Here is a 23,743-nt window from a genome sequence, read left to right on the forward strand (position 1 = left end):
TGTTTTTCCATTACTCAAGAACAAACCTTTTAGAGCAGGGATCCTCAAACTACGGCCCTCCCGATGTTTCAGAACTACACGTCCCATGAGGCATTGTAAAACTCAGACATTCACAGACATGATGGGAATTGTAGTTCCTGAACAACTGGAGGGCCATAGGTTGAAGTCCCCTGTTTTAGAGCCTGGAAGCTGGATGGAGAGTGACGCTCAACTTGTCTCTTCGAAAATTCCCCATACGTGTTCCATTGGGTTCAGATCAGGAGACATACAGTACTTGGCCACTGAATCACTTTCACCCGGTTCTTCTACAGAAATGCAGCAATTGCCTAGCCTCGTACACGCAACGATTATCGGCCGACCGATCGTCCGTCTTTTGTCCAGAGTGGTGTCTGTTGGTTGGAATGTCCTCTAGACTGCACACAAATTTTCCCATACGACAAAATTCTACTTCAGAAGTGATGTCATGTGTTGGGTTGCTTTCTTTGTGTTCTTCTCTGAGCATTCCCAGTCTTGCTCATTCGATTTTTCCCTGTCGAAATCTGTACTGACTGCACGAAAATCGGCCGTGTTTTGACGGCGGACAAAAATTTTATAGCCTGCACACCAGATTTTATTCGGCCGTAAAGTCGGAGTCGGTTGTCGGAAGCATCATACTAACAATCCGAAGATCGGTCGTCGGACGAAAAGTCCCTGCCGATTTTCGACGCGTGTGTACGGGGCTTTAGATGTGTGTTTTGGGTAATGGATATGTTGGAAAAGTGCAGGACGACCAAGGGCACAGATTGATGGTAGCACTTTCTCTTTCAATATAGAGCAGTACATCTGTGAATTAATGATACCATCAATGAAATGCAGCTCCCCGACACCAGCAACACTCTTGCAGCTCCGTAGAAGGACAATGCCACCACCATGTTTCACAGTAGGCTCCTTGCATTTTTCTTTATACTCCTCACCTGCGCGCGCCATACAGTTTTGAAGCCATCAGTTCCGAAAACTTTTATCTTGGTGTTCTCACTCCAGAGTCCCAGTAGTCTTCTTCTAGTTCAGCGTGGGCCCTGGCAAATTCTAGGCAGGCTTTTTTTTGTAGATGGGCTTTAGGAGAGGCTTCCTTCATGGAGGACACCCATGCATGCCATTCCTCTGCAGCGTACGCCATATTGTGTCACGGGAAACCATCAGCCCAGATTGGCTTTCCACTTTTTTAGCTAATTACAGTGAAATTGCATGGCGATTTTTTTTTTTTTTATTATCAACCCTTCTCATCGGAAGACTCTCCTTTCGTGGTGTTACCTTCCATGGATGCCTCTGTGAGATGGTTGCAGTTCCATCTTTATTACATTTTTGTATCATTTTTACTCCAGTATTCTGACTAAGTAAGTCCCGGTTCACACTAGGGCGACCTGTGAGGCGACCTGGTCGCCTCACAGGTTGCCGTAGGTCGCCTCCCATAGGGAAGCTGCAGACCCGTTCTAATAGGAACGACACAAGTCGCTCCGACTTAGAAAAAGGGTCCGGAGCTTCTTTGGGGCGACCAGGAGGCGACCACCATAGACTTCAATGTTATGAAGTCCGTGGCGGCCGCTCCGAGGTCGCGACGCGCTGCTCGCACCGCGACCTCCGAGGTCGCGGTGCGAAGTAGCGTCGCTCGTATGTGAACGGGCACTAAAGCTTTGCTGATCTTCTTGTAGCCTTCACCTTTCTTGTGTAAAATGTTTTCTTTCTCAGGCCTTGCGACATTTCTCTTCCATGTGGTGCCATTGCTGACAGCATGAAATGGGCGGGGTTTTCTTTAAGTAACGCCCTTTTATAACCAACTGTCTGCTGGACACCTGATTAATGAATAATTGCTTGTGTGCACATTATAGTGGGGATCGCCTCTAGAATGCAGTGTGTGTGCGCACATTATAGTGGGGATCGCCTCTAGAATGCAGTGTGTGTGCGCACATTATAGTGGGGATCACCTCTAGAACGCAGTGTGTGTGCGCACATTATAGTGGGGATCACCTCTAGAACGCAGTGTGTGTGCGCACATTATAGTGGGGATCGCCTCTAGAAAGCAGTGTGTGTGTGCACATTATAGTGGGGATCGCCTCTAGAACGCAGTGTGTGTGTTTGCACATTATAGTGGGGATCGCCTCTAGGCCGCAGTGTGTGTGCACACATTATAGTGGGGATCGCCTCTAGAACGCAGTGTGTGTGTTCGCACATTATAGTGGGGATCGCCTCTAGAACGCAGTGTGTGTGCGCACATTATAGTGGGGATCACCTCTAGAACGCAGTGTGTGTGCGCACATTATAGTGGGGATCACCTCTAGAACGCAGTGTGTGTGCACACATTATAGTGGGGATCGCCTCTAGAATGCAGTGTGTGTGCGCACATTCTAGTGGGGATCGCCTCTAGCACGCAGTGCGTGTGCGCACATTATAGTGGGGATCGCCTATAGAACGCAGTGTGTGTGTGCACATTATAGTGGGGATCACCTCTAGAACGCAGTGTGTGCGCACATTATAGTGGGGATCGCCTCTAGAACGCAGTGTGTGTGCGCACATTATAGTGGGGATCGCCTCTAGAACGCAGTGGTTGTCTACACATTATAGTGGGGATCACTTCCAGGCGGGGTTGCAGTCTCTATCGCTCTGTTCATTGTCAGTCCTCTCTTATCCTGGAAGTGTCAGAGCGGGGAGGAAAATTCCTGGGATTTTTTTCAGCTAAGGCAAGAAATGAGGGTGGTGTCCTGGCCAGTCTACCCCTCCCCCGGGCTCACATTTAACCCCTCATACCTTTTGGGCACTGTCACGGCCCTTTTGCTCTGTTGCATTGTGGCAATGAGTACATTATTTTGAACGGCCCCCATGGTGCACTAGGGTGACGCACCTCCTTTGCGATACACCACAATGCACCGTGCATTACCAAGAATGGTCTGGATTTTCAGCACATTTTGGGTCCATTATTCCCAATAGGCTGCCTTAAGGCGATGCACATGAATGCGCATTAACCCAGCACTAAAATGTGAATGGACCTGAAGTTACATGAATGAATTCCTGACTCCTTACGAATACACAAGGGCTGTTCAAGTCAAACCGAGACTTCTGAGTTTTATATAAAACAAATTTCGAGGAGAGAAAACTGCATTTATTTTTCTATATCCTCCCCTACAACATTTATACACTTATCCCAGCGTTTACCTAATGCCTGGATAGCTTCAGCTTGGAATGATTTCTCAGTGCGCCTAAACCATCTTAGGACAGCCTGCTTCACTATCAGTGCTAAAATGCTGACCTCTGAGGAACTTTTAGGGGTCCAAGCGGGTGGAAATCACTCGGAGAGAGATGTGGGAGCGAGGTCCCGGCTGCCAGGGGAGAGGCGGGAGCGAGGTCCCGGCTGCCAGGGGAGAGGCGGGAGCGAGGTCCCGGCTGCCAGGGGAGAGGCGGGAGCGAGGTCCCGGCTGCCAGGGGAGAGGCGGGAGCGAGGTCCCGGCTGCCAGGGGAGAGGCGGGAGCGAGGTCCCGGCTGCCAGGGGAGAGGCGGGAGCGAGGTCCCGGCTGCCAGGGGAGAGGCGGGAGCGAGGTCCCGGCTGCAAGGGGAGAGGCGGGAGCGAGGTCCCGGCTGCAAGGGGAGAGGCGGGAGCGAGGTCCCGGCTGCAAGGGGAGAGGCCCCAGGCCCCTGCGGTCACGATATCTGGTCTCCCCAGGAGCCTGCATTCACTATATCTGGTCTCCCCAGTAGCCTGCAGTCACTATATCTGGTCTCCCCAGGAGCCTGCAGTCACTATATCTGCTCTCCCCAGGATCCTGCATTCACTATATCTGGTCTCCCCAGGCCCCTGCAGTCACGATATCTGGTCTCCCCAGGAGCCTGCATTCACTATATCTGGTCTCCCCAGTAGCCTGCAGTCACTATATCTGGTCTCCCCAGGAGCCTGCAGTCACTATATCTGCTCTCCCCAGGATCCTGCATTCACTATATCTGGTCTCCCCAGGCCCCTGCAGTCACGATATCTGGTCTCCCCAGGCCCCTGCAGTCACTATATCTGCTCTCCCCAGGCCCCTGCAGTCACGATATCTGCTCTCCCCAGGAGCCTGCAGTCACTATATCTGGTCTCCCCAGGCCCCTGCAGTCACTATATCTGGTCTCCCCAGGATCCTGCAGTCACTATATCTGGTCTCCCCAGGAGCCTGCAGTCACTATATCTGGTCTCCCCAGGATCCTGCATTCACTATATCTGGTCTCCCCAGGCCCCTGCATTCACTATATCTGGTCTCCTCAGGAGCCTGCAGTCACTATATCTGGTCTCCTCAGGATCCTGCAGTCACTATATCTGGTCTCCTCAGGATCCTGCTGCTCTCCCCAGGAGCCTGCAGTCACTATATCTGCTCTCCCCAGGAGCCTGCATTCACTATATCTGGTCTCCTCAGGAGCCAAGTGATTTTGGGTGGCTCTAAAACTGCCTGATCACTTTATGGGGCTCTAAAAGGTGGGCTCCTCCCCCACCCTGCCACCAGCACCTCTCAATGGTTCTCGGGCTCTCTTTGTTTCTCTGGGGCGCCCGAAACAATGATAAATGGCTGTAACAGCGAGAGAAAGAGGTGATAAGGGAACATCCACTGTGAATAATGAATCTGGAAGCGTCATGTATTTCATCACTCTGTTTCTCAGCTGTCGTTGCTAGGCTACTGTGGCCAGGGAAGCTGCTAATCAAGTATGGTCTGTACTTGATTAGCTGCAGTAGGGGGCAGGGGAGACATGGGGGGGGGGGGGGGTTGTCTAATAGAACACTGATCTCTCCATAAAGAAGACCTTTTACTTGTCTATTGTCATCACTTAGTGGGTGTGTTGATCCCCTTGTAATAGCAATAATTAGAAATAAAATAGTGTCAAAATAAAAAAAAATAATATAAAAAATAAAACAATTAAAGACACTCCCATACACACCCTAATGCAAACTACAGTGTACGGTGCCCACATGCATGTATACACGTGGGAGGTATTGCTGCAAATGTTGGAGTGAGCACCATTTTACTACACTATATTACCAAAAGTATTGGGACACCTGCCTTTACATGAACTTTAATGGCATCCCAGTCTAAGTCTGAAGAGTTGAATACTGAGTTGGCCCACCCTTTGCAGCTATAACAGCTTCAACTCTTCTGGGAAGGCTGTCCACAAGGTTTAGGAGTGTGTCTATTCTTCCAGAAGCACATTTTGGACAATTTCATGCTCCCAACTTTGTGGGAAGAGTTTGGGGATGGCCCCTTCCTGTTCCAACATGACTGCGCACCAGTGCACAAAGCAAGGTCCATAAAGACATGGATGAGCGAGTTTGGGGTGGAGGAACTTGACTGGCCTGCACAGAGTCCTGACCTCAACACCTTTGGGATAAATTAGAGAGGAGACTGGGAGCCAGACCTTCTCATCCAACATCAGTGTCTGACCTCACAAATGTTCTTGTGGAAGAATGGTCAAACATTCCCATAGACACTCCTAAACCTTGTGGACAGCCTTCTTAGAAGAGTTGAAGCTGTTATAGCTGCAAAGGGTGGGCCAACTCAATATTGAACCCTACGGACTAAGACTGGGATGCCATTAAAGTTCATGTGTGTGTAAAGGCAGGTGTCCCAATACTTTTGGTAATACAGTGTATATGGAAGGCAGGAATAGTGTCAGGGGATGATTGGATCTGCAGCTCATTGTGGAAGGTTTTAGATGACAAACTTGCCATGACACACAGTGATCTTCCATCCATCAGTCGGACCATTCGCTGATCTCCAGGGAGCCGATTATTTCATTGTAGCAGATGTCTCGGGATCTGATCTGACGTCCGTTTTTATTGTAATTGCTGCGTGGAGGAGCTTATCTCAGCAATCCTGACGGGAGTGACAGAGTTTATAAGCGATAAAAAATAGGGAGTCACCCCGCCCTGAGAAACAATAGAACTTCCTGCCTGGGGAGGGCGAGAACCAGCGCAAGCGACTGACTCACCTCATCCCTCTACTCACACTATAGAGATACAAGGTATAGAGATCAGACATATCTGTATACAACACTATTATCCTATCACAGGGAGACATAGAACATATAATATATAATAATGACCCTATAATACATCCTCCATGTGTCTACCACTGCGGGGGGGGCAGACCATATAATATTAAAGAGTAGTCGCATAAAATCCCGTCCTGCATGTGTCTGTGACTGTATTTGTTAAATAATTATATACATGTGTAAATTAGAATATCATCAAAAAGCTTTTATTTCAGTAATTCAATTCAAGTGAAACTCCTATATTTTATACAGATGTGTTAATTGTATTTCAAGAATTTCTTTCTTTTATTTTTGATGATTATGGCTTACAGCTAGTGACACCCCAAAATTCAGTATCTCAGAAACTTAAAATATTAACTAAGACTAGAGATCGAGCCGATATATCGAGGGGCGATATGGACTTTCCCCGATATATCGGAATCGGCTTTTTATTTACCGATATTGCTGATATTTCAGGAAAGTGCTTGTACCGGAGTGATGCCTGCAGCTAGAGGCATCACCCCGGTACCGGTGTCCATAGCCAACGGTCGGCTGTCTTGTAGTGACAACCGATGCGGCTGAGAAGCCGCTTGGCTGTCATTCCAAGGAGTAGGAGGGGACGTTCCCCCCCCCCCCCCTTCCGCAGCTCGCCCGGGTCTCCCGCCCCACCGGAAATCCTACCTTCACCGCCGCCTTCTGACCAGGGTCTCAATTTCTTTGAATTGGGTGCCGCCGCGTACCCGGAAGTGATGTCATGACATGACATCGCTTCCGGGTACTGGCGGCGCCGAATTCAAAAAATGACAAAACTTTTTGAACCCCAGATCCCTCCACCACAGTATCTGTAGACATTGGAAAAAAAAAACAAAACATTTTTTTAATGTCCGAAAATATCGGCCGACACCTGATGACCAAAGTATCGGTATCGGCGGTAAAAAAGTGATATCGGTCGATCACTAAATAAGACCAATTAAAAAAAAAAGATTTTTTAATACAGAAATGTTGGCTTAGTGAAAAGTAGGAGCGCACATACAAAATATTTTAGTGAAAAGTATGTCCATGTACAGCAGGGGTAATGAATTAAAATTCAAGGAGGTCCGGTCGCTAACATTTTCTTTGGGCCGAGGTCCGAATCTCAAGTCTGTGCTATGACTCAGAAAGATGGGCAAAACAAAACGTGTCCATCAGTGTTGCTCTTAACATAAAATATGCCCATTAGAGTGCCCCCTAACATAAAATGTGCCCATTAGAGTGCCCCCTAACATAAAATGTGCCCATTAGAGTGCCCCCTAACATAAAATGTGCCCATTAGAGTGCCCCCTAACATAAAATGTGCCCATCAGAGTGCCCCCTAACATAAAATGTGCTTATTAGAGTGCCCCTTAACATAAAATAAGGGAAACGCTGATGGGTACATTTCATGTTATGGGGCACTCTGATGGGCAAATTTTATGTTAGGGGGCACTCTGATGGGCACTTTTTTTATGGGGCACTCTAATGAGCGCAACATAATGTGCCCATCAGTCTCACACTCTATAAAACATTCTCATAAGCTTTAAGAAGTGCAGCTATTGTAGTAAACCACATTGCTTTCTCCCTTTAACATGTGCCCCACATACCTTAAGGGCAGGAGTCCGCAAGCTGTGCCAGGAGCCGAGCCAGGAGCTGCGAGCCACATTCAGCAGGGGGTGAGGCGCGCACATAATGTCACGCCCCAACTCGCTGCCCGGCTGAGATGGAGCCGCAGTCAGGAGCAGGGGGACGGGTGCACATGTGACGTCACGCCCCTACTCGCTGCCCGGCTGAGAGGGAGCCGCAGTCAGGAGCAGGGGGACGGGTGCACACGTGATGTCATGCCCCTACTCGCTGCCTGGCTGAGAGGGAGCCGCAGTCAGGAGCAGGGGGACAGGTGCACACGTGACGTCACGCCCCTACTCGCTGCCCGGCTGAGAGGGAGCCGCAGTCAGGAGCAGGGGGACGGGTGCACATGTGACGTCACGCCCCTACTCGCTGCCCGGCTGAGAGGGAGCCGCAGTCAGGAGCAGGGGGACGGGTGCACATGTGACGTCACGCCCCTACTCGCTGCCCGGCTGAGAGGGAGCCGCAGTCAGGAGCTGGGGCACGGGTGCACACGTGATGTCACGCCCCTACTCGCGGCCCGGCTGGGAGTGAGTCGGGAGCCGCAGTAAGGAGGGGGGCGTGGCACACACACAGGATGTCACTGGTTGTTGGGACACCCGCGGTCCCAGCAAACCAATGGCTGATTACAGGTAGCGGCCTCGCGGTCCGGGCGGAAGCATCGTGCGGTCCGTCCTTGGACCGCGGTCCGCCATTTAGTGACGGCTGATGTACAGTATAGCATGCACTCAATACTTGGTCTGGGCTCCTTTTGCATGAATTTCTGCATCAATGCGGCGTGGTATGGAGGCGATCAGCCTGTGGCACAGCTGAGGTGTTATGGAAGGTTGCTTTGATAGTGGCCTTCAGCTCATCTGCCTTGTTGGGTCTGGTGTCTCTCATCTTCTTCTTGACAATACCCCACAGATTCTCTATGGGGTTTAGGTCAGGCGAGATTTCTGGCCAATAAAACACAGTGATACCATGATCATGTGACCAGGTATTGGTAGTTTTGGCAGTGTGGGCGGTGCCAAGTCCTGCTGGAAAATGAAATCAGCATCTCCATAAAGCTGGTCAGCAGAGGGAAACATAAAGTGCTCTAGAATTTCCTGGTAGAGGGCTGCGCTGACTTTGTACTTGATAAAACACAGTGGACCAACACCAGCAGATGACATGGCTCCCCAAATCATCACTGATTGTGTAAAATGTTGCATTTCATTTGTAAAATCAAGGTCCCAGAGTCTGGAGGAAGAGTGGAGAGGCACAAAATCCAAGTCACATGAGGTCCAGTGTGAAGTTTCCACTGTCAGTGATGATTTGAGGAGCCAAATCACCAGAACCAGTTGGCTCACACCCGAGTGTTCTCAAAGAACTTAGCCAGGTCATTGCTAGACCATTATCCCTAATCTTTAAGGACCGCTTAATGCAGGGGTGGGGAACCTTTTTTCTACCAAGGTCCATTTGGATTTTTGTAACATCATTCGGGGGCCGTACAAAATGTATGCATAAATGTAATAGGCATTGCTTTGCAGCAAAAAACGCTGTAAAAAATTGCGTGACTTTGAGGTCACAAAAGTGTGAAAGGGGCCTTCAGTAATCAAGGTATAGTGTGCCCCCCTTTCAATGCAGACTGACCACAGCATGCCCCCTTTCAATGCAGACTGACCACAGCGTGCCCCCCTTTCAATGCGGAGTGCCCACAGCGTGCCCCCTTTCAATGCGGAGTGCCCACAGCGTGCCCCCTTTCAATGCGGAGTGCCCACAGCGTGCCCCCTTTCAATGCGGAGTGCCCACAGCGTGCCCCCTTTCAATGCGGAGTGCCCAGAGCGTGCCCCCTTTCAATGCAGACTGACCACAGCTTGCCCCCTTTCAATGCAGACTGACCACAGCGTGCCCCCTTTCAATGCAGACTGACCACAGCGTGCCCCCCTTTCAATGCGGAGTGCCCACAGCGTGCCCCCTTTCAATGCGGAGTGCCCACAGCGTGCCCCCTTTCAATGCGGAGTGCCCACAGCGTGCCCCCTTTCAATGCGGAGTGCCCAGAGCGTGCCCCCTTTCAATGCAGACTGACCACAGCTTGCCCCCTTTCAATGCAGACTGACCACAGTGTGCCCCCTTTCAATGCAGACTGACCACAGCGTGCCCCCCTTTCAATGCAGACTGACCACAGCATGCCCCCTTTCAATGCAGACTGACCACAGCGTGCCCCCCTTTCAATGCGGAGTGACCACAGCATGCCCCCTTTCAATGCGGAATGACCACAGCATGCCCCCTTTCAATGCGGAGTGACCACAGCGTGCCCCCTTTCAATGCGGAGTGCCCAGAGCGTGCCCCCTTTCAATGCAGACTGAGCACAGCTTGCCCCCTTTCAATGCAGACTGACCACAGCGTGCCCCCCTTTCAATGCGGAGTGACCACAGCATGCCCCCTTTCAATGCGGAATGACCACAGCATGCCCCCTTTCAATGCGGAGTGACCACAGCGTGCCCCCTTTCAATGCGGAGTGTCCAGAGCGTGCCCCCTTTCAATGCAGACTGACCACAGCGTGCCCCCTTTCAATGCAGACTGACCACAGCGTGCCCCCCTTTCAATGCGGAGTGACCACAGCGTGCCCCCTTTCAATGCGGAGTGCCCACAGCGTGCCCCCCCTTTCAATGCGGAGTGCCCACAGCGTGCCCCCTTTCAATGCGGAGTGCCCACAGCGTGCCCCCTTTCAATGCGGAGTGACCACAGAGTTCCCCCTTTCAATGCAGAGTGCCCAGAGCGTGCCCCCTTTCAATGCGGAGTGCCCCCTTTCAATGCGGAGTGCCCAGAGCGTGCCCCCTTTCAATGCGGAGTGATTGACCACAATGCAGAGTGAACAGCGTGCCAATCCCCAGTGCACTTGACTTACCTGTTGTAGCGGCGGGCGGCTTCCTCTCTTCGTCTCTTCGAGTCCTCCCGCGTCCCGCCTCCCGCCTCCTCCTCGGCCAATGACATTGGCCGAGGAGGAGGCAGATCCGTGAGACAGTAGCGAATTTTCATTCGCTATTGTCACACAAATGGGCGGGCTCGAGGTGCACTGCTCTGCTGCGCCTCGGGTCCACCCTTTTTGGAGATTCACAGTGTCAGAACGGAGCCATCGGCTCCTTCTGACACAGCGGCACGGGGGGGGGGGGGGGGGGGCGTATCGCAACGATTGTGCGGGCCGGACAGAAGGATCGCGCGGGCCGCATGCACATGCCAATCAGCCTTCTATCAGCTGTTTGTAAACTACTGGAGGAAATCGTAAGGGACCAAATCAAAGAATTTACTGAATAGTATCATTAGTTGTACCCAGCATTATTTCTTTTAAAAACGGTTTCCATGTCTGTCTAGAAGAATTGATGCCGGTTATTTGCTCACTTTTGTACATTAAGGCCTCTTTCACACGGCCGCTCCGCTGTTTTTGTCCGCTGCGGGACTTTTTTTTTTTTTTCACGGAGCGGATGACACTTGTGTCATCCGCTCCGTAAGTCCGCATATCATCCCATCCGTTTGCGGAAGATATGCGGACATAATGTAAGTCTATGGCATTGCGGATGTCAGCGGATGACACCGCTGACATCCGATTTTCCTTCCATTCCGTTTTTTGAACGGAGGAAAAATGGGGTTCTGTTCCGTTCCAAAAAATGGAACAGAACTGAAAGGAAGAAAATCGGATGTCAGTGGATCGTATTCCGCTGACACCCGCAATGCCATTCACTTACATTAAAGTCCGCAAATCATCCGCAAAAAAATAGGATGATTTGCGGACATACGGAGCGCCCGTATGAAAGGGCCCTAACAATGAAAATATGTATTTTGGAAAGCATTCTTACTTTACAGCATTTCTTCACACCTGCCTAAAGTATTGGGACGCCTGCCTTTACACACACATGAACTTTAATGGCATCCCAGTCTTAGTCCTTAGGGTATAATATTGAGTTGGCCCATCCTTTGCAGCTATAACAGCTTCAACTCTTCTGGGAAGGCTGTACACAAGGTTTAGGAGTGTCTATGGGAATGTTTCACCATTCTTCCAGAAGCACAACTCAATACTGAATCCTGTGGACTAAGACTAGGATGCAATTAACCGCTTTATGACCAGAAGATTTTGCTGCTCAATGACCAGGCCCCTTTTTTTCAACTTGGCAGTGCGTGGCTTTAACTGGCAATTGCGCGGTCATGCAACGCTGTACCCAAACGAAATTTACGTCCTTTTATTCCCACAAACAGAGCTTTCTTTTGGTGGTATTTGATCACCTCTGCGCTTTTTTATTTTTTTGCGATATTAATAAAAAAAACAGCGCAAATTTTACGAAAAATTTACATTTTCTACTTAGACTGTTAAAACATATCCAATATATTCAATTGTTGTCATATATTTTGGACAAAATTTATTCAGCTACATGTCTTTGACAAAAAAATTCTCAATGAGCGTATTTTTATCCACTTTAAGACCAGAAGATTTTACCCCCTTCCTGACCATGTTTTACGATTCGGCACTGCGTTACTCTAACGGACAACTGCGCGGTCGTGCGGCACTGTACCCAAATGAAATTTAGGTCCTTTTTTTCACCCCCACTTATAGAGCTTTCTTTTGGTGGTATTTGATCACCTGTGCGATTTTTAATTTTTGCGCTATAAACAAAAAAGAGTGACAATTTTGAAAAAAAAAAAAATATTTCTCTTACGTCCTCCGACAGTCGCCGCCCCCTCCAATTCTTCACCAATGTGTATTGACCTTTGCTCCGTAGGAGTAGCTAGGCAACAAGAATTGTTAATACAAAAGCTTTTAGCATAGACACACCCCTAGGGGCTGTCCCCTCAGTCAATACCTCCCTGCACCAGCATTCCCAACTCAGTTTCTTTTTGCCTAGCTTAGGAGTAGCTGGCTTTCCTGTGCTGGGGCTCAGTCTCAGCCTTCTACCCTTTTTTTGATTTTATTTCAAGTATTTTTTTCTTTCCTTTACTAGCTGTTATTTTGTCAGCTTTAGTTTAGGGTTCTTCGGATGAAGAATCGTCATGCGGAGCTGGGTCTCGGACTGGCCGCCCTGGATCCCAGGGCTGAGAGCCAGATGGATCCTCAGCCTGCCATCGAGCGTTCAGCTTAGGTTTGCCCTGGCACATTGAACGACCCATCCCTGTTCGCTGCAGGGATGCTGCCTGTGAGGTGGCTACCTCACTGGATGCCATACTGCGGTCTATGGCTGCAGTTCACCAGTGTCCTGGCTGCGGCACTCCCTGTCTGCCTTGATAGCGGTTTGTCGCTGGAGACGGCTCCCCACGCCATCTGGTACGGTAAGCACCTTCTGTGTGGGGACCTTCTGTGTGGGTGTCAGTCTGTGGCTGTGTAGTACCCCCCATGTCTGTGTAACTGCGGGCTCCCTGTCAGATCCCTGTGTGGCTGCACTGCCTGTGGGCTGCGAGGGGGGCCATACTGCTCTGCTGTGAATTATGCTCTGGGTGCAGTTTTGTGTGCAGACATGTGTGTATGCGGCGGTCGCTGCGGCGATCCGCCATTTTCTTTACCTGCATGCTGTGACCGGCTCTGTCCCTGTGCAGCGCCGTGTTTTGGCGCCATTCGCCGCCATTTTGGCGGGCGGTGCTCGTCCGAGCACATGTCGGCGCCATCTTCCTGTAGCCTTCTCCCCCAGCCGAGCGGCTATTTTGCCGGAGCCTTCATGGGCTATATCAGTCAGCCAGCATTGCATCACTTCCTCTTTCTCTGAGAACAGCGATCGGTGGCAGCAGTCTGTTGTGCTCTTTCCAGGTTTTTGCCTTCTTGTTACTGTCATTCCTTGCTCAGTGTTATCTATCCCTGCGGGGTCGGTGCATACAGTAGTGTGCGGTGGGCTGCGCTCGCCGTGGTATTAAAGGGCCAGTACCTTTATTACTTTTTCTGTACTGGGGCATGGATTCTCAGGATAGCAAGTTTCCCCCCGCCCTGGTGGGGGACCAGGGGGCTGCTGCACCCCCCGAGGGGGCCAATCTGACCGCTGTAGTGGCTTCCTTAGTGTCTCAGGTGCAGATGCTGATGGCTGAACGATCCGCAAAAAGGGCCAGGGGGGCCGTTTCCTCTGATTCAGAGGGCGATGTGGCTGCTGGGGCGGACGTACCCTTCTCGGGGTCCCGCTCATCTTTGGACCTGGGGTCCGAAGAGGAGGCAGAGGTGGAGGGGGTTGATGTTTCTCCCCCTGGCTTGCCTGGCTTTCTCCCCCTGGCTTGCCTGAAGAGCTTGCACTCATGAATGAGCTGATTGCTTCCATTAAAGACACCTTGCACCTGGAGGATGAGCCTACTCTTCCTGCTAGGGTGTCCTCTTTTGGAACGCAGAGGACTCGCAAATCAGCGCAGGTTTTCCCCTGTCCTGCTGAATTTCACCATACGGTTAATGAACAGTGGCGCAATTTAAAGAAGCCCTTTACTGTGCCGAATAAGTTTAAACTGCTTTATCCGTTTGCGCCCTCCACCGACGAGCGTTGGTGTGTGGCTCCTCAGGTGGATCATGCGGTGGCCGTTTTGAACAAGGCTACTGCGGTGCCTTCTGAGGATTCCCCGGTTTTCCGGGACCCTACGGACAGGAGAATGGAGTCTCTTGCCCGTCATGCCTATATGGTTGCTGGTTCTATGCTGAAGCCTATTTTTGCTTCCATTATGGCGGCGCAGGCTGTTGCGGATTGGACGAAGATGCTCAGGAGCACCTTGGTGGCTGATTCAGCTTCGCCTGCCACGTTGGCTATGGTGGACCAGATCCATCAGGGTGTCCTGTACCTGTGCGATGCGGACTTGAATTTAGCTCCCTTGGCTGCGCGCCTGTCCAGCGTGGCGGTCCTGAACCGTCGTCTGATTTGGCTGAAGAATTGGTCGGTCGACGCGGGATCTCGCCTTTTTGGCGAGGCTTTGGATACTCTGATAAAAGGGGTTATGGGGGGCAAGAGTACTCTCCTGCCCCAGTCCCACAAGCCTAAGTCTTTCCGTGGTAAACGGAATTCCTCGTCTAGGAACTCTCAGGGGTCCTTTTGTGCCTTTCGGTCACAATCCAAGGGCAAGCCTTTCAAAGGCCAAGGCTCCCAGAGGAAGCCGTGGGCAGGGAAGCAGAAGTCCGGCCAGTCTGGGTCAACTTCCCACACCACTTCCGCCTGAAGGGGCGCCCTCACCCATTTCTGGGGTGGGGGGACGTCTGCGCGGTTTCCTACAACCTTGGCTGACCCGCATTCGGGACAGTTGGGTTCAGGAAATCGTTCGATCTGGTTACAAGATCGAATTCCTCTCTCGGCCGGCGGGCAGATTTTTTTCCCTCGAATCTTCAGCTGTCTCCGGAGCGCTTGCAGGATCTGCACCTGGCGGTGCGGGACCTGCGGGCCCAGGGGGTGGTGGTTCCGGTGTCTCATTGGGACAGATTTCGGGGGTTTTACTCCAATCTGTTCACTGTGCCCAGAAAGGAGGGCAAGGTGCGTCCGATTCTGGACTTGAAAGCTCTGAACCGCTTTGTGCGGGTTCGCAAGTTCCGCATGGAATCCCTGCGCTCAGTGGTGGCTACCCTGAGCCCGGGGGACTTCATGGCCTCCATCGATCTGAAGGATGCGTACCTACACATCCCCATTTTCGAGGGTCACCAGAGGTACCTTCGATTCGCCATTGCGGAGGATCATTAGCAATTTGTGGCGTTGCCTTTCGGTCTCGCTTCAGCTCCGCAGGTTTTTACCAAGGTGCTGGCGCCGGTTCTGGCCCTGTTGCGAGCACAGGGCATTGCTGTCTTGGGGTATCTGGACGATATCCTGATACGGTCAAACGCCAGTCAGAGCCTGGTGACCGACCTGTCCACCACGATGCGGACTCTGCAGGAGTTCGGTTGGACTGTAAACATTCCGATGCGCCCTTCGATTCGTCTTCCCTACTTGGGAATGATTCTGGACTCTGTCCAAGCGAAGGTTTTCCTGCCGGAAGACAAGCTTCGGACTCTTCAGGACGAGGTCGGGTCCCTCAGGGACAACCGGCACTCGTCTCTCCGGACGTGCATGAGATGTCTAGGGTTGATGGTCTCGGCCTTCGAGGCGATCCCCTTTGCCCAGTTTCACACGCGAGGTCTCCAAGCGGAGATTCTTGCCGAGTGGGACGGGCGGCCGCAATCCCTGGATCTGCGGATCTCGCTGAGCCACTGCACCAGAAGGGATCTTCTGTGGTGGCTCCGGTCCCCGGCGGTGTCGGGGGGGCAAGTCTTTTCGTCCGTTATTGTGGACGGTGATCACCACGGATGCCAGCCTGTCAGCCTGGGGTGGTGTTCTGGGCGTTTTGTCCGCCCAGGGAACTTGGTCGGAGGAGGAGTCCTCCCTTCCGATCAACATTCTGGAATTGAGGGCGATAAAGCTTTGCCTTCTACGATGGACGGACCGGCTTCAGGGCCGTCCAGTTCGGGTTCAGACGGACAATGCCACCGCGGTGGCCTATGTCAACCATCAAGGGGGCACCAGGAGTGCCCGAGCGGCTCGGGAAGTAGCCGACATTCTGTCTTGGGCCGAGACGCACGTCCCGGCGATAACGGCAGTTCACATTCCGGGGGTGGAGAACTGGCAGACGGACTATCTGAGTCGCCAGACCCTGGACCAGGGGGAATGGTCTCTTCACCTGGATGTCTTCCAGATGTTGTGCGAGAAGTGGGGTTCCCCAGATGTGGACCTGTTCACGTCTCGTCTGAACAACAAGGTGGAAAGGTTCGTGGCAAGGACGCGTGACCCTCGGGCAGACGCCTCAGATGCGTTAGTGGCGCCCTGGCATCAGTATCGTCTGATGTATGCCTTTCCACCGATTCAGCTGCTGTCCAGGCTCCTTCGCAGGTTAGCCTCGGAACCGCACACAGTGATTCTGGTGGCCCCGGACTGGCCTCGCCGGTCTTGGTACACAGACCTCGTAAATCTGGCAGTCGACGCTCCGTGGCGTCTGCCGCTTCGAGAAGACCTTCTGTCTCAAGGACCGATATTCCATCCTGCTTTACAGTCGCTGGCTTTAACGGCCTGGCTGTTGAAAGCCAGGTCCTGAAGGATAGGGGTCTCTCCCCTGAGGTCATTCCCACTTTCATCAAGGCTAGGAAAGCCTCTTCGGGAAAAATTTACTACCGTACTTGGAAAGCGTATTCTGCCTGGTGTGAGTCCAGGGGGTTTTCCCCTCGTTCATACTCGGTGTCGAGAGTGTTGGCTTTCCTCCAAACTGGAGTGGACCAGCGTTTGGCGTTGGCCACGATTAAGGGTCAGATTTCTGCGCTGGCCGTTCTCTTTCAACGCCCTGTGGCGTCTAATTCATTGGTAAGCACCTTTGTTCAGGGGGTGCGACATTTGGCCCCTCCTAGGAGGGAACCTTTGCCCCTGTGGGACTTGAACTTGGTTCTGTCCGGGTTACAACAGGCTCCCTTTGAAAAGATCAGGGAGATCTCGTTGTCTCTGTTCAAGAAGGTTGCCTTTTTGGTGGCAATCACTTCGGCTCGCAGGGTGTCGGAGCTGGCGGCTTTGTCCTGCAGCTCTCCCTACCTGGTGATTCACAAGGATAAGGTGGTCCTGCGACCTAACCCATCCTTTCTTCCGAAAAGGATCTCGGATTTTCACCTTAATGAAGACATTGTCTTGCCTTCGCTCTGCGCGAAGCCTAAGCATCCGAAGGAGGTTGCCTTACACTCCTTGGATGTTGTTCGGGCGATCAGGGTTTACCTGTCGTCCACTAAATCCTTTCGCGAGTCGTATTCCCTCTTTGTCCTTCCTGAGGGACCTCGGAAGGGCATGGCGGCGTCGGCTGCGACCATCGCCAAATGGATCAGACAGATCATTGAGCAAGCCTATGCCTTGAAGGGGAAGGTTCCTCCTTTCCCTGTGAAGGCGCACTCTACCAGATCTTTGAGTACGTCTTGGGCTTACCGTCATCAGGCTTCTGTGGCCCAGGTGTGTAAGGCGGCGACTTGGTCGTCCGTTCACACCTTCTCTAAATTCTATAAGGTGGATGTTCAGGCATCGCCTGATGCCTCCTTTGGCCGTAAAGTTCTCAGTGCGGCGGTTTCTTAGGGACCCTTGTTTTTTTGTGGGCCCTTGGTTATTGGGGTGTTATACCCCTGGGTTACTTGTTTTCCTGGGTTGTTGCTCCTGTTGAGCACGTTTTTTTCCTGTTGCCCAGTTGGTTCTCTTACTGTGGTAAGGTTCCTTTCTCTGATGTGGGTACTGCGTTGCCTTTTTTTCTTCGGTTGCTTCTCCCACCCCTCATGTCTACACTGCTTTGGGACGTCCCATTGGTGAAGAATTGGAGGGGGCGGCGACTGTCGGAGGACGTAAGAGAAAACGGAATTTTTGTAAAATCTTACCGTAAAATTCCTTTCTCTGAGTCCTCCGACAGTCGCCGCCCCCCCGCCCCTCTTTTGGGGATTTTTATGTACTCTTACTGCTATGCTACCTAAACTGAGTTGGGAATGCTGGTGCAGGGAGGTATTGACTGAGGGGACAGCCCCTAGGGGTGTGTCTATGCTAAAAGCTTTTGTATTAACAATTCTTGTTGCCTAGCTACTCCTACGGAGCAAAGGTCAATACCCATTGGTGAAGAATTGGAGGGGGCGGCGACTGTCGGAGGACTCAGAGAAAGGAATTTTACAAAAATTCAGTTTTTTCACATTTTGCTGTATAAAATTCCCCAAAGAAAATTAAAAATCTACATTTTTTTAACATTTTAGGCCAGTTTGTTTTCTGCTACATATTTTTGGTAAAAAAAATCGCAATAAGCCTATTTTGATTGGTTTGCGTTAAAGTTATCGCGTTTGCTATCTACGGGAAATATTTGTCGTTTTTATTGTTGTGTTTTTTTTTTACTAGTAATGGCGGCGATCTGCGTTTTTTTGTGTGACTTCGACATTGCGGCGGACAGATTGGACCCCTAACTGACATTTTTGACACTTTTGCACAAATATGCACTGTTACTGTAATAATGACAATGGCAGGGAAGGGGGTAACATTGTTGGTGATCAAGGGGTTAAATGTATGCCTCGTGCTTACTGACGTGTGTGGGGGGAAGGGGTTCTGTGACACAGACAGAGATTGCAGGTTCAGCTATGCTGAATCCTGTGATCTCTCCCTGTCTGTCACAGAGAAGATCCGCCTGCTTTGTTTACACAAGCAGGCGAATCTTCTCACACTTTCCCCGACGATCGGGGAAGAGAGGCGGAAATCGCCGCCTCTCCTCCTCCGGCCCGACTCCCGCTATGTCTAAACACAGCGGGAGCGAGCCTCCGGCGGCGCGTGCGAGCCACCGAGATCACTAGGAGTCCAGCGACGTAGGTCTACGTCACTGGACCCAGGGGAGCCGACCTGCTGTAGTAGTAGTACTGTGAGCGGTCGGCAAGTGGTTAAAGTTCATGTGCGTGTTAAAGGCAGGCGTCCCAATACTTTTGGCAATATTGTGTATATGTGTATGTGTATATAATTTATTTTATTTGTATACTACTTGTATATTGTGGAGTTGGCCCTCTGTAAGATTAAACCTGTTTGCTGTTCCTTGCAGATCTGACGGTTTGGATTGAAGGTAAAGATGGCGGGTGCCTCAGTAAAAGTTGCTGTCCGCGTTCGGCCCTACAACTCCCGGGAGATCGCACACGATGCCAAATGCGTTATCCAGATGCAAGGCACCTCTACCTGTAAGGAGTCATCATTCTCATACAATCTCATTGTTTGGTTAAGAACAAAATATGATGGGCTGATGTGATGGCATTTGTAAAGTGAATCTTTCTTATAAACTGGCAAAGGAGCCAACGTAGACCATTGCAGTGCAGTGTGGACCCTTCTTACACTTCTACACTGCAGGTGGGGGGTGTTCTAGCTAGGGATGCACCGAAATGAAAATTCTGGGCCGAAACCCGAAACCGAAAATGCAGGATGCCCGTGGCCGAAAACCGAAAATGACTTTTCTCTTACGTCCTCCGACAGTCGCCGCCACCTCTAAGTCATCACTATTGGGTATTGACTTCCGCTCTGCAGGAGTAGCTAGGCATAAGACTTAGTCAAAAGAAAAAAGCATTTAGCATAGACACACCCATGGGGGCTGTCCCACTGGTCAATACCCCCCTACAGTGATCCCTCCCAACTCAGCTCGTCTCTGCCTAGTGTCAGGAGTAGTTAGGGTTCCCTGCGCTGGGGCTCCAGTCTCAGCCTTCTAATCTTTTCTTTTGATTTTTAGTTTTCAAATGTCAGTTTTTTGCTTTACTAGCTGTTTATTTTGTCAGCTTAGTTTAGTCGGATCTTCGGATGAAGATGGATTCTGCGGAGCTGGGAATCGGACTGACCGCCCTGGTTCTCCAGGGCAGAGGGTCAGAGGGATCCCCAGCCCGCCATCGAGCGTTCGGCCATGTGTTCGTCCTGGCATTATGAACGACCCATCCCTGCTCGCAGCAGGGATGCAGCCTGTGAGGTGGCTACCTCACTGGACACATCTGCGGCTGCAGTGTCCTTTTCTTGGCTAACGGCATTCCCTGTCAGATGAGGACAGCGGCTTTCCGTTCATAGAGGCACCCCACGCCCTCTGGTACAGGTAAGTACTTCTGTGTGGGGCCTCTGTCTAGGGTGGCAGTCCTGTGTTGCTGTGTGTTCCCCATGTCTGTGCCTGTGTGGGGCTCCCTGATGCGATCCCTGTGGGGGTCGCTTGTACATGCGCTGCGGTGCTGTGTGTTTTTGGGGGCCCCTTCCCCTGTGTCACTTCGGTGTTTTTAGGGGTGCAGACTGCGTGTGCGGCGGCCGCAGCGGGTAAAAACCGCGCGGTCCGCCATTTTTAGTATGGGCAAGCATGTCTGGCTTCACTATGGGCTTATCTGCATGCTGTTTTGGCGCCATCCGGCGCCATCTTGTGTGTGGCAGAACTATCGTTCCGAGCACATGTTCGGCGGCCATCTTGCCGAAGCCTCCCATTCAGTTCTGTGGACAGCCATTTTCCCTGGGTCTTGCAGCTTATAGTTCAGCCTCACTTCCTTTTCCTCTGAAGCAGCGATCAATGTGGTAACACTCTGTGGGGGCTCTGCAGACTGTCTCTTCCATAACTCTCTGTTTTGTCCTTCCTGGCTCAGTTTCTTCTCCTTTTGGGGGTCTTTGGTCACTGTACATATAGCGGTGGGCTGCGCACTCCGCAGCGTTTTTAAAGGGCCAGTACCTTTTTATTGCACTGTTTTTTTCTACCTTGGGCAATGGAATCTCAGGACAGCAAATTCCCCCCAGTCCTGCTGTGGCCCCTGTTATACCTGATTTGGCCACCGTAGTGGCGTCTTTAGTGTCCAAAATGGAAGTGCTGATGGCTGAACGTGCTGCTAGGAAAAGGCCCAGATTATCTATCTATCTGTGAAAGAAACACTACACTTGGAGGATGAGCCCAGTCCTCCGGGCATTGTGTCCTCTTTTGGTACACACAGGACCCGCAAGTCGGCGCAGTTTTTTCCCTGCCCCGCTGAGTTTCATTACAATGTGAATGAACTTTGGCGCACTTTAAAACATCCATTCATGGTACCGGCTATGGAATCACGATGGTGTGTGCCTCCACAGGTGGGTCACACTGTGGCCGTGTTAAACAAGGCTACCTTGATTCCTACTGAGGAGACCCCGGTGTTCCGGGATCCCACGGACAGGAGGTTGGAGTCTCTTGCCCGCCATTCCTACACGGTAGCGGGTTCCTTGCTCAAACCTGTTTTCGTGTCCGTTCTGGTGGCCCAGGCAGTGGCTGATTGGACTAAGGTGCTTAAACGCAACCTCGCGTCTGATTCTGCCCCGCCTGCCACGCTGGCTATGGTGGACTAAATTCACCAAGGAGTCATGTATTTTTTGCGATGCGGCCTTAAATGAGGCCCCTTTGGTAGCACGCCTATCTAGTGTTGCGGTGCTTAACCATCGACTGATCTGGCTGAAGAGCTGGTCGGCTGACCAGACATCACGGAAAACAGTTGCTGATTTTCCCTATGCTGGTTCTCGCCTTTTTGGCGAGGCGTTGGATACCTTGGTAAAAGGTGTCACGGGGGGCAAGGGCACCATGCTGCCCCAGAACCCGAAGAACAAGTCCTTTCATGGCAAGCAGGGTTCCGCCTCTCGACCCAATCAAGGGTCCTTTCGTGCCTTTAGGAATCAAACCAAGGGCAAGCCCTTCAAGGGCCAAGGTAACCAGAAGAAGCCCTGGGCGGGCAAGCAGAAGTCTGGCAATGCCGGTGCGGCGGGTCAATCCGCCTCTGCCTGAAGGGGCGCCCTCACCCATTTCAGGGGTGGGGGGACGTTGGCGCGGTTTCCTCCAACCTTGGCTGCTCCGAATTCCGAACAGGTGGGTTCAGGAAATCATTCGATTAGGGTACAAGATCGAATTCCTTTCCCGGCCGGCGGACAGATTTATTCCCTCAAATCTTCATTTGACCCCAGGGCGCCTGCAGGACCTGCATCAAGCGGTGCAGGACCTCCTTGCCCAGGGGGTGATTGTCCCGGTGCCTCATCGGGACAGGTTTCAGGGGTTTTATTCCAATCTGTTCACTGTGCCCAGAAAGGAGGGCAAGGTGCGTCCTATTCTGGACTGGAAAGCGCTGAACCGCTTTGTGCGCGTTCGAAAGTTCCGTATGGAATCCCTCCGCTCGGTGGTGGCCTCCCTGAGTCCAGGGGAATTCCTGGCCTCTATAGACTTGAAGGATGCGTACCTACACGTCCCCATTTTCGAGGGTCACCAGAGGTACCTTCGGTTCGCAATAGCGGAGGACCACTATCAGTTTGTGGCGTTACCTTTCGGTCTCGCTTCGGCTCCAAGGGTCTTTACCAAAGTGTTGGCGCCTGTTCTGGGCCTGCTAAGGGCTCAGGGCATTGCTGTTTTGGGATATCTGGACGATCTCCTTTTTAAGATCGAGTGCCAGCCAGGACCTACTGCGTGATCTGTCCACTACGGTACAGACGCTCCAGGAGTTCGGATGGACCATCAACGTACAGAAGTCGACCTTGTCTCCTTCGGTTCGTCTTCCCTATCTGGGAATGGTTCTGGATTCTGCTCAAGCAAAGGTGTTCTTGTCGGAGGACAAGCTCCGGACCTTGCAGGACGAGATCAGGTCCCTCAGGGACAAGCCATCCTCGTCACTCAGGACCTGCATTCGGTCCCTAGGGTGATGGTATCGGCCTTTGAGGCGATACCCTTTGGTCAGTTTCACACACGGTCTCTTCAAGCGGAGATCCTGGCCAGGTGGGACAGACTACCTCAGTCCTTGGATCTGAGTGTCTCATTGAGTCGCCGGACCAGAATGGATCTTCTGTGGTGGCTTCAGTCCCCAGCTGTGTCAGAAGGAAAATCCTTCCGTCCGTTGCTGTGGACGGTGATTACCACGGATGCCAGCCTGTCGGGCTGGAGTGGAGTCCTGGGCAATCTGTCTGCCCAGGGCACTTGGTCGGGGGAGGAATCCTCCCTTCCGATCAACATATTGGAATTGAGAGCGGTCAAACTCTGTCTCTTCCAGTGGTCGGATCGACTGCGGGGCCGTCCTGTGATGTCACTACTGCTACTACGATCTGTGCAATTGTGCATGAATGAATGAACTGACACACCTGGTGGGAGGGCGGGCGAGCGGCAACTAATAGCTATAACTATGTGAGAGCTTCACTTCCCTGTCAGCGTGACTATGTGTGTGAATGAACTGACCTGACACCGGGCGGGAGGGCGGGCGAGCGGCCGCTAATAGCTATAACTATGTGAGCGTTTCACTTCCCTGTCAGAGGAGATACCCACATGATAGGGAAGTGAAGCGCTCACATAGTAATAGCTATTAGCGGCCGCCCTCCCGCCCGGTGTCAGGTCAGTTCATTCACATGCATAGTACCGCTGACAGGGAAGTGAAGCTCTCACATAGTTGTAGCTATTAGCGGCCGCTCGCCCGCCCTCCCGCCCGGTGTCAGGTCAGTTCATTCATACACAGATCGTATTAGGGACATCATGGAGAGGCGGGCGGCCGGCCAGAGGCGGGACTTTTTAAACCTGCGCTGCGCCCTCCTTCCTCGCGGCGGCCATTAATTTCTGCATTTTTAACCCATTTTCGGCCGAAATGGGATAGGCTCATTTTCGGCCGAAAATTTTGGTGGCCGAAATT

General features: G+C 51.8%; 1 protein-coding gene across 1 annotated transcript in view; it reads left to right on the plus strand.

The window, feature by feature from the left end:
• Nucleotides 1–23,743, plus strand: part of KIF1C (kinesin family member 1C) — a 99,421-nt gene that overhangs the window by 27,715 nt on the left and 47,963 nt on the right. The window contains exon 2 of the mRNA XM_082254304.1: nucleotides 19,168–19,300. Coding sequence (XP_082110430.1) covers nucleotides 19,195–19,300 — 106 coding nt within the window. The 5' untranslated portion in view covers nucleotides 19,168–19,194. The remainder of the gene's footprint in view (nucleotides 1–19,167; nucleotides 19,301–23,743) is intronic.

This window comes from Pelophylax lessonae (genome assembly GCF_965119305.1).
Source record: "Pelophylax lessonae genome assembly, chromosome: 4".
NCBI lineage: Eukaryota > Metazoa > Chordata > Amphibia > Anura > Ranidae > Pelophylax > Pelophylax lessonae.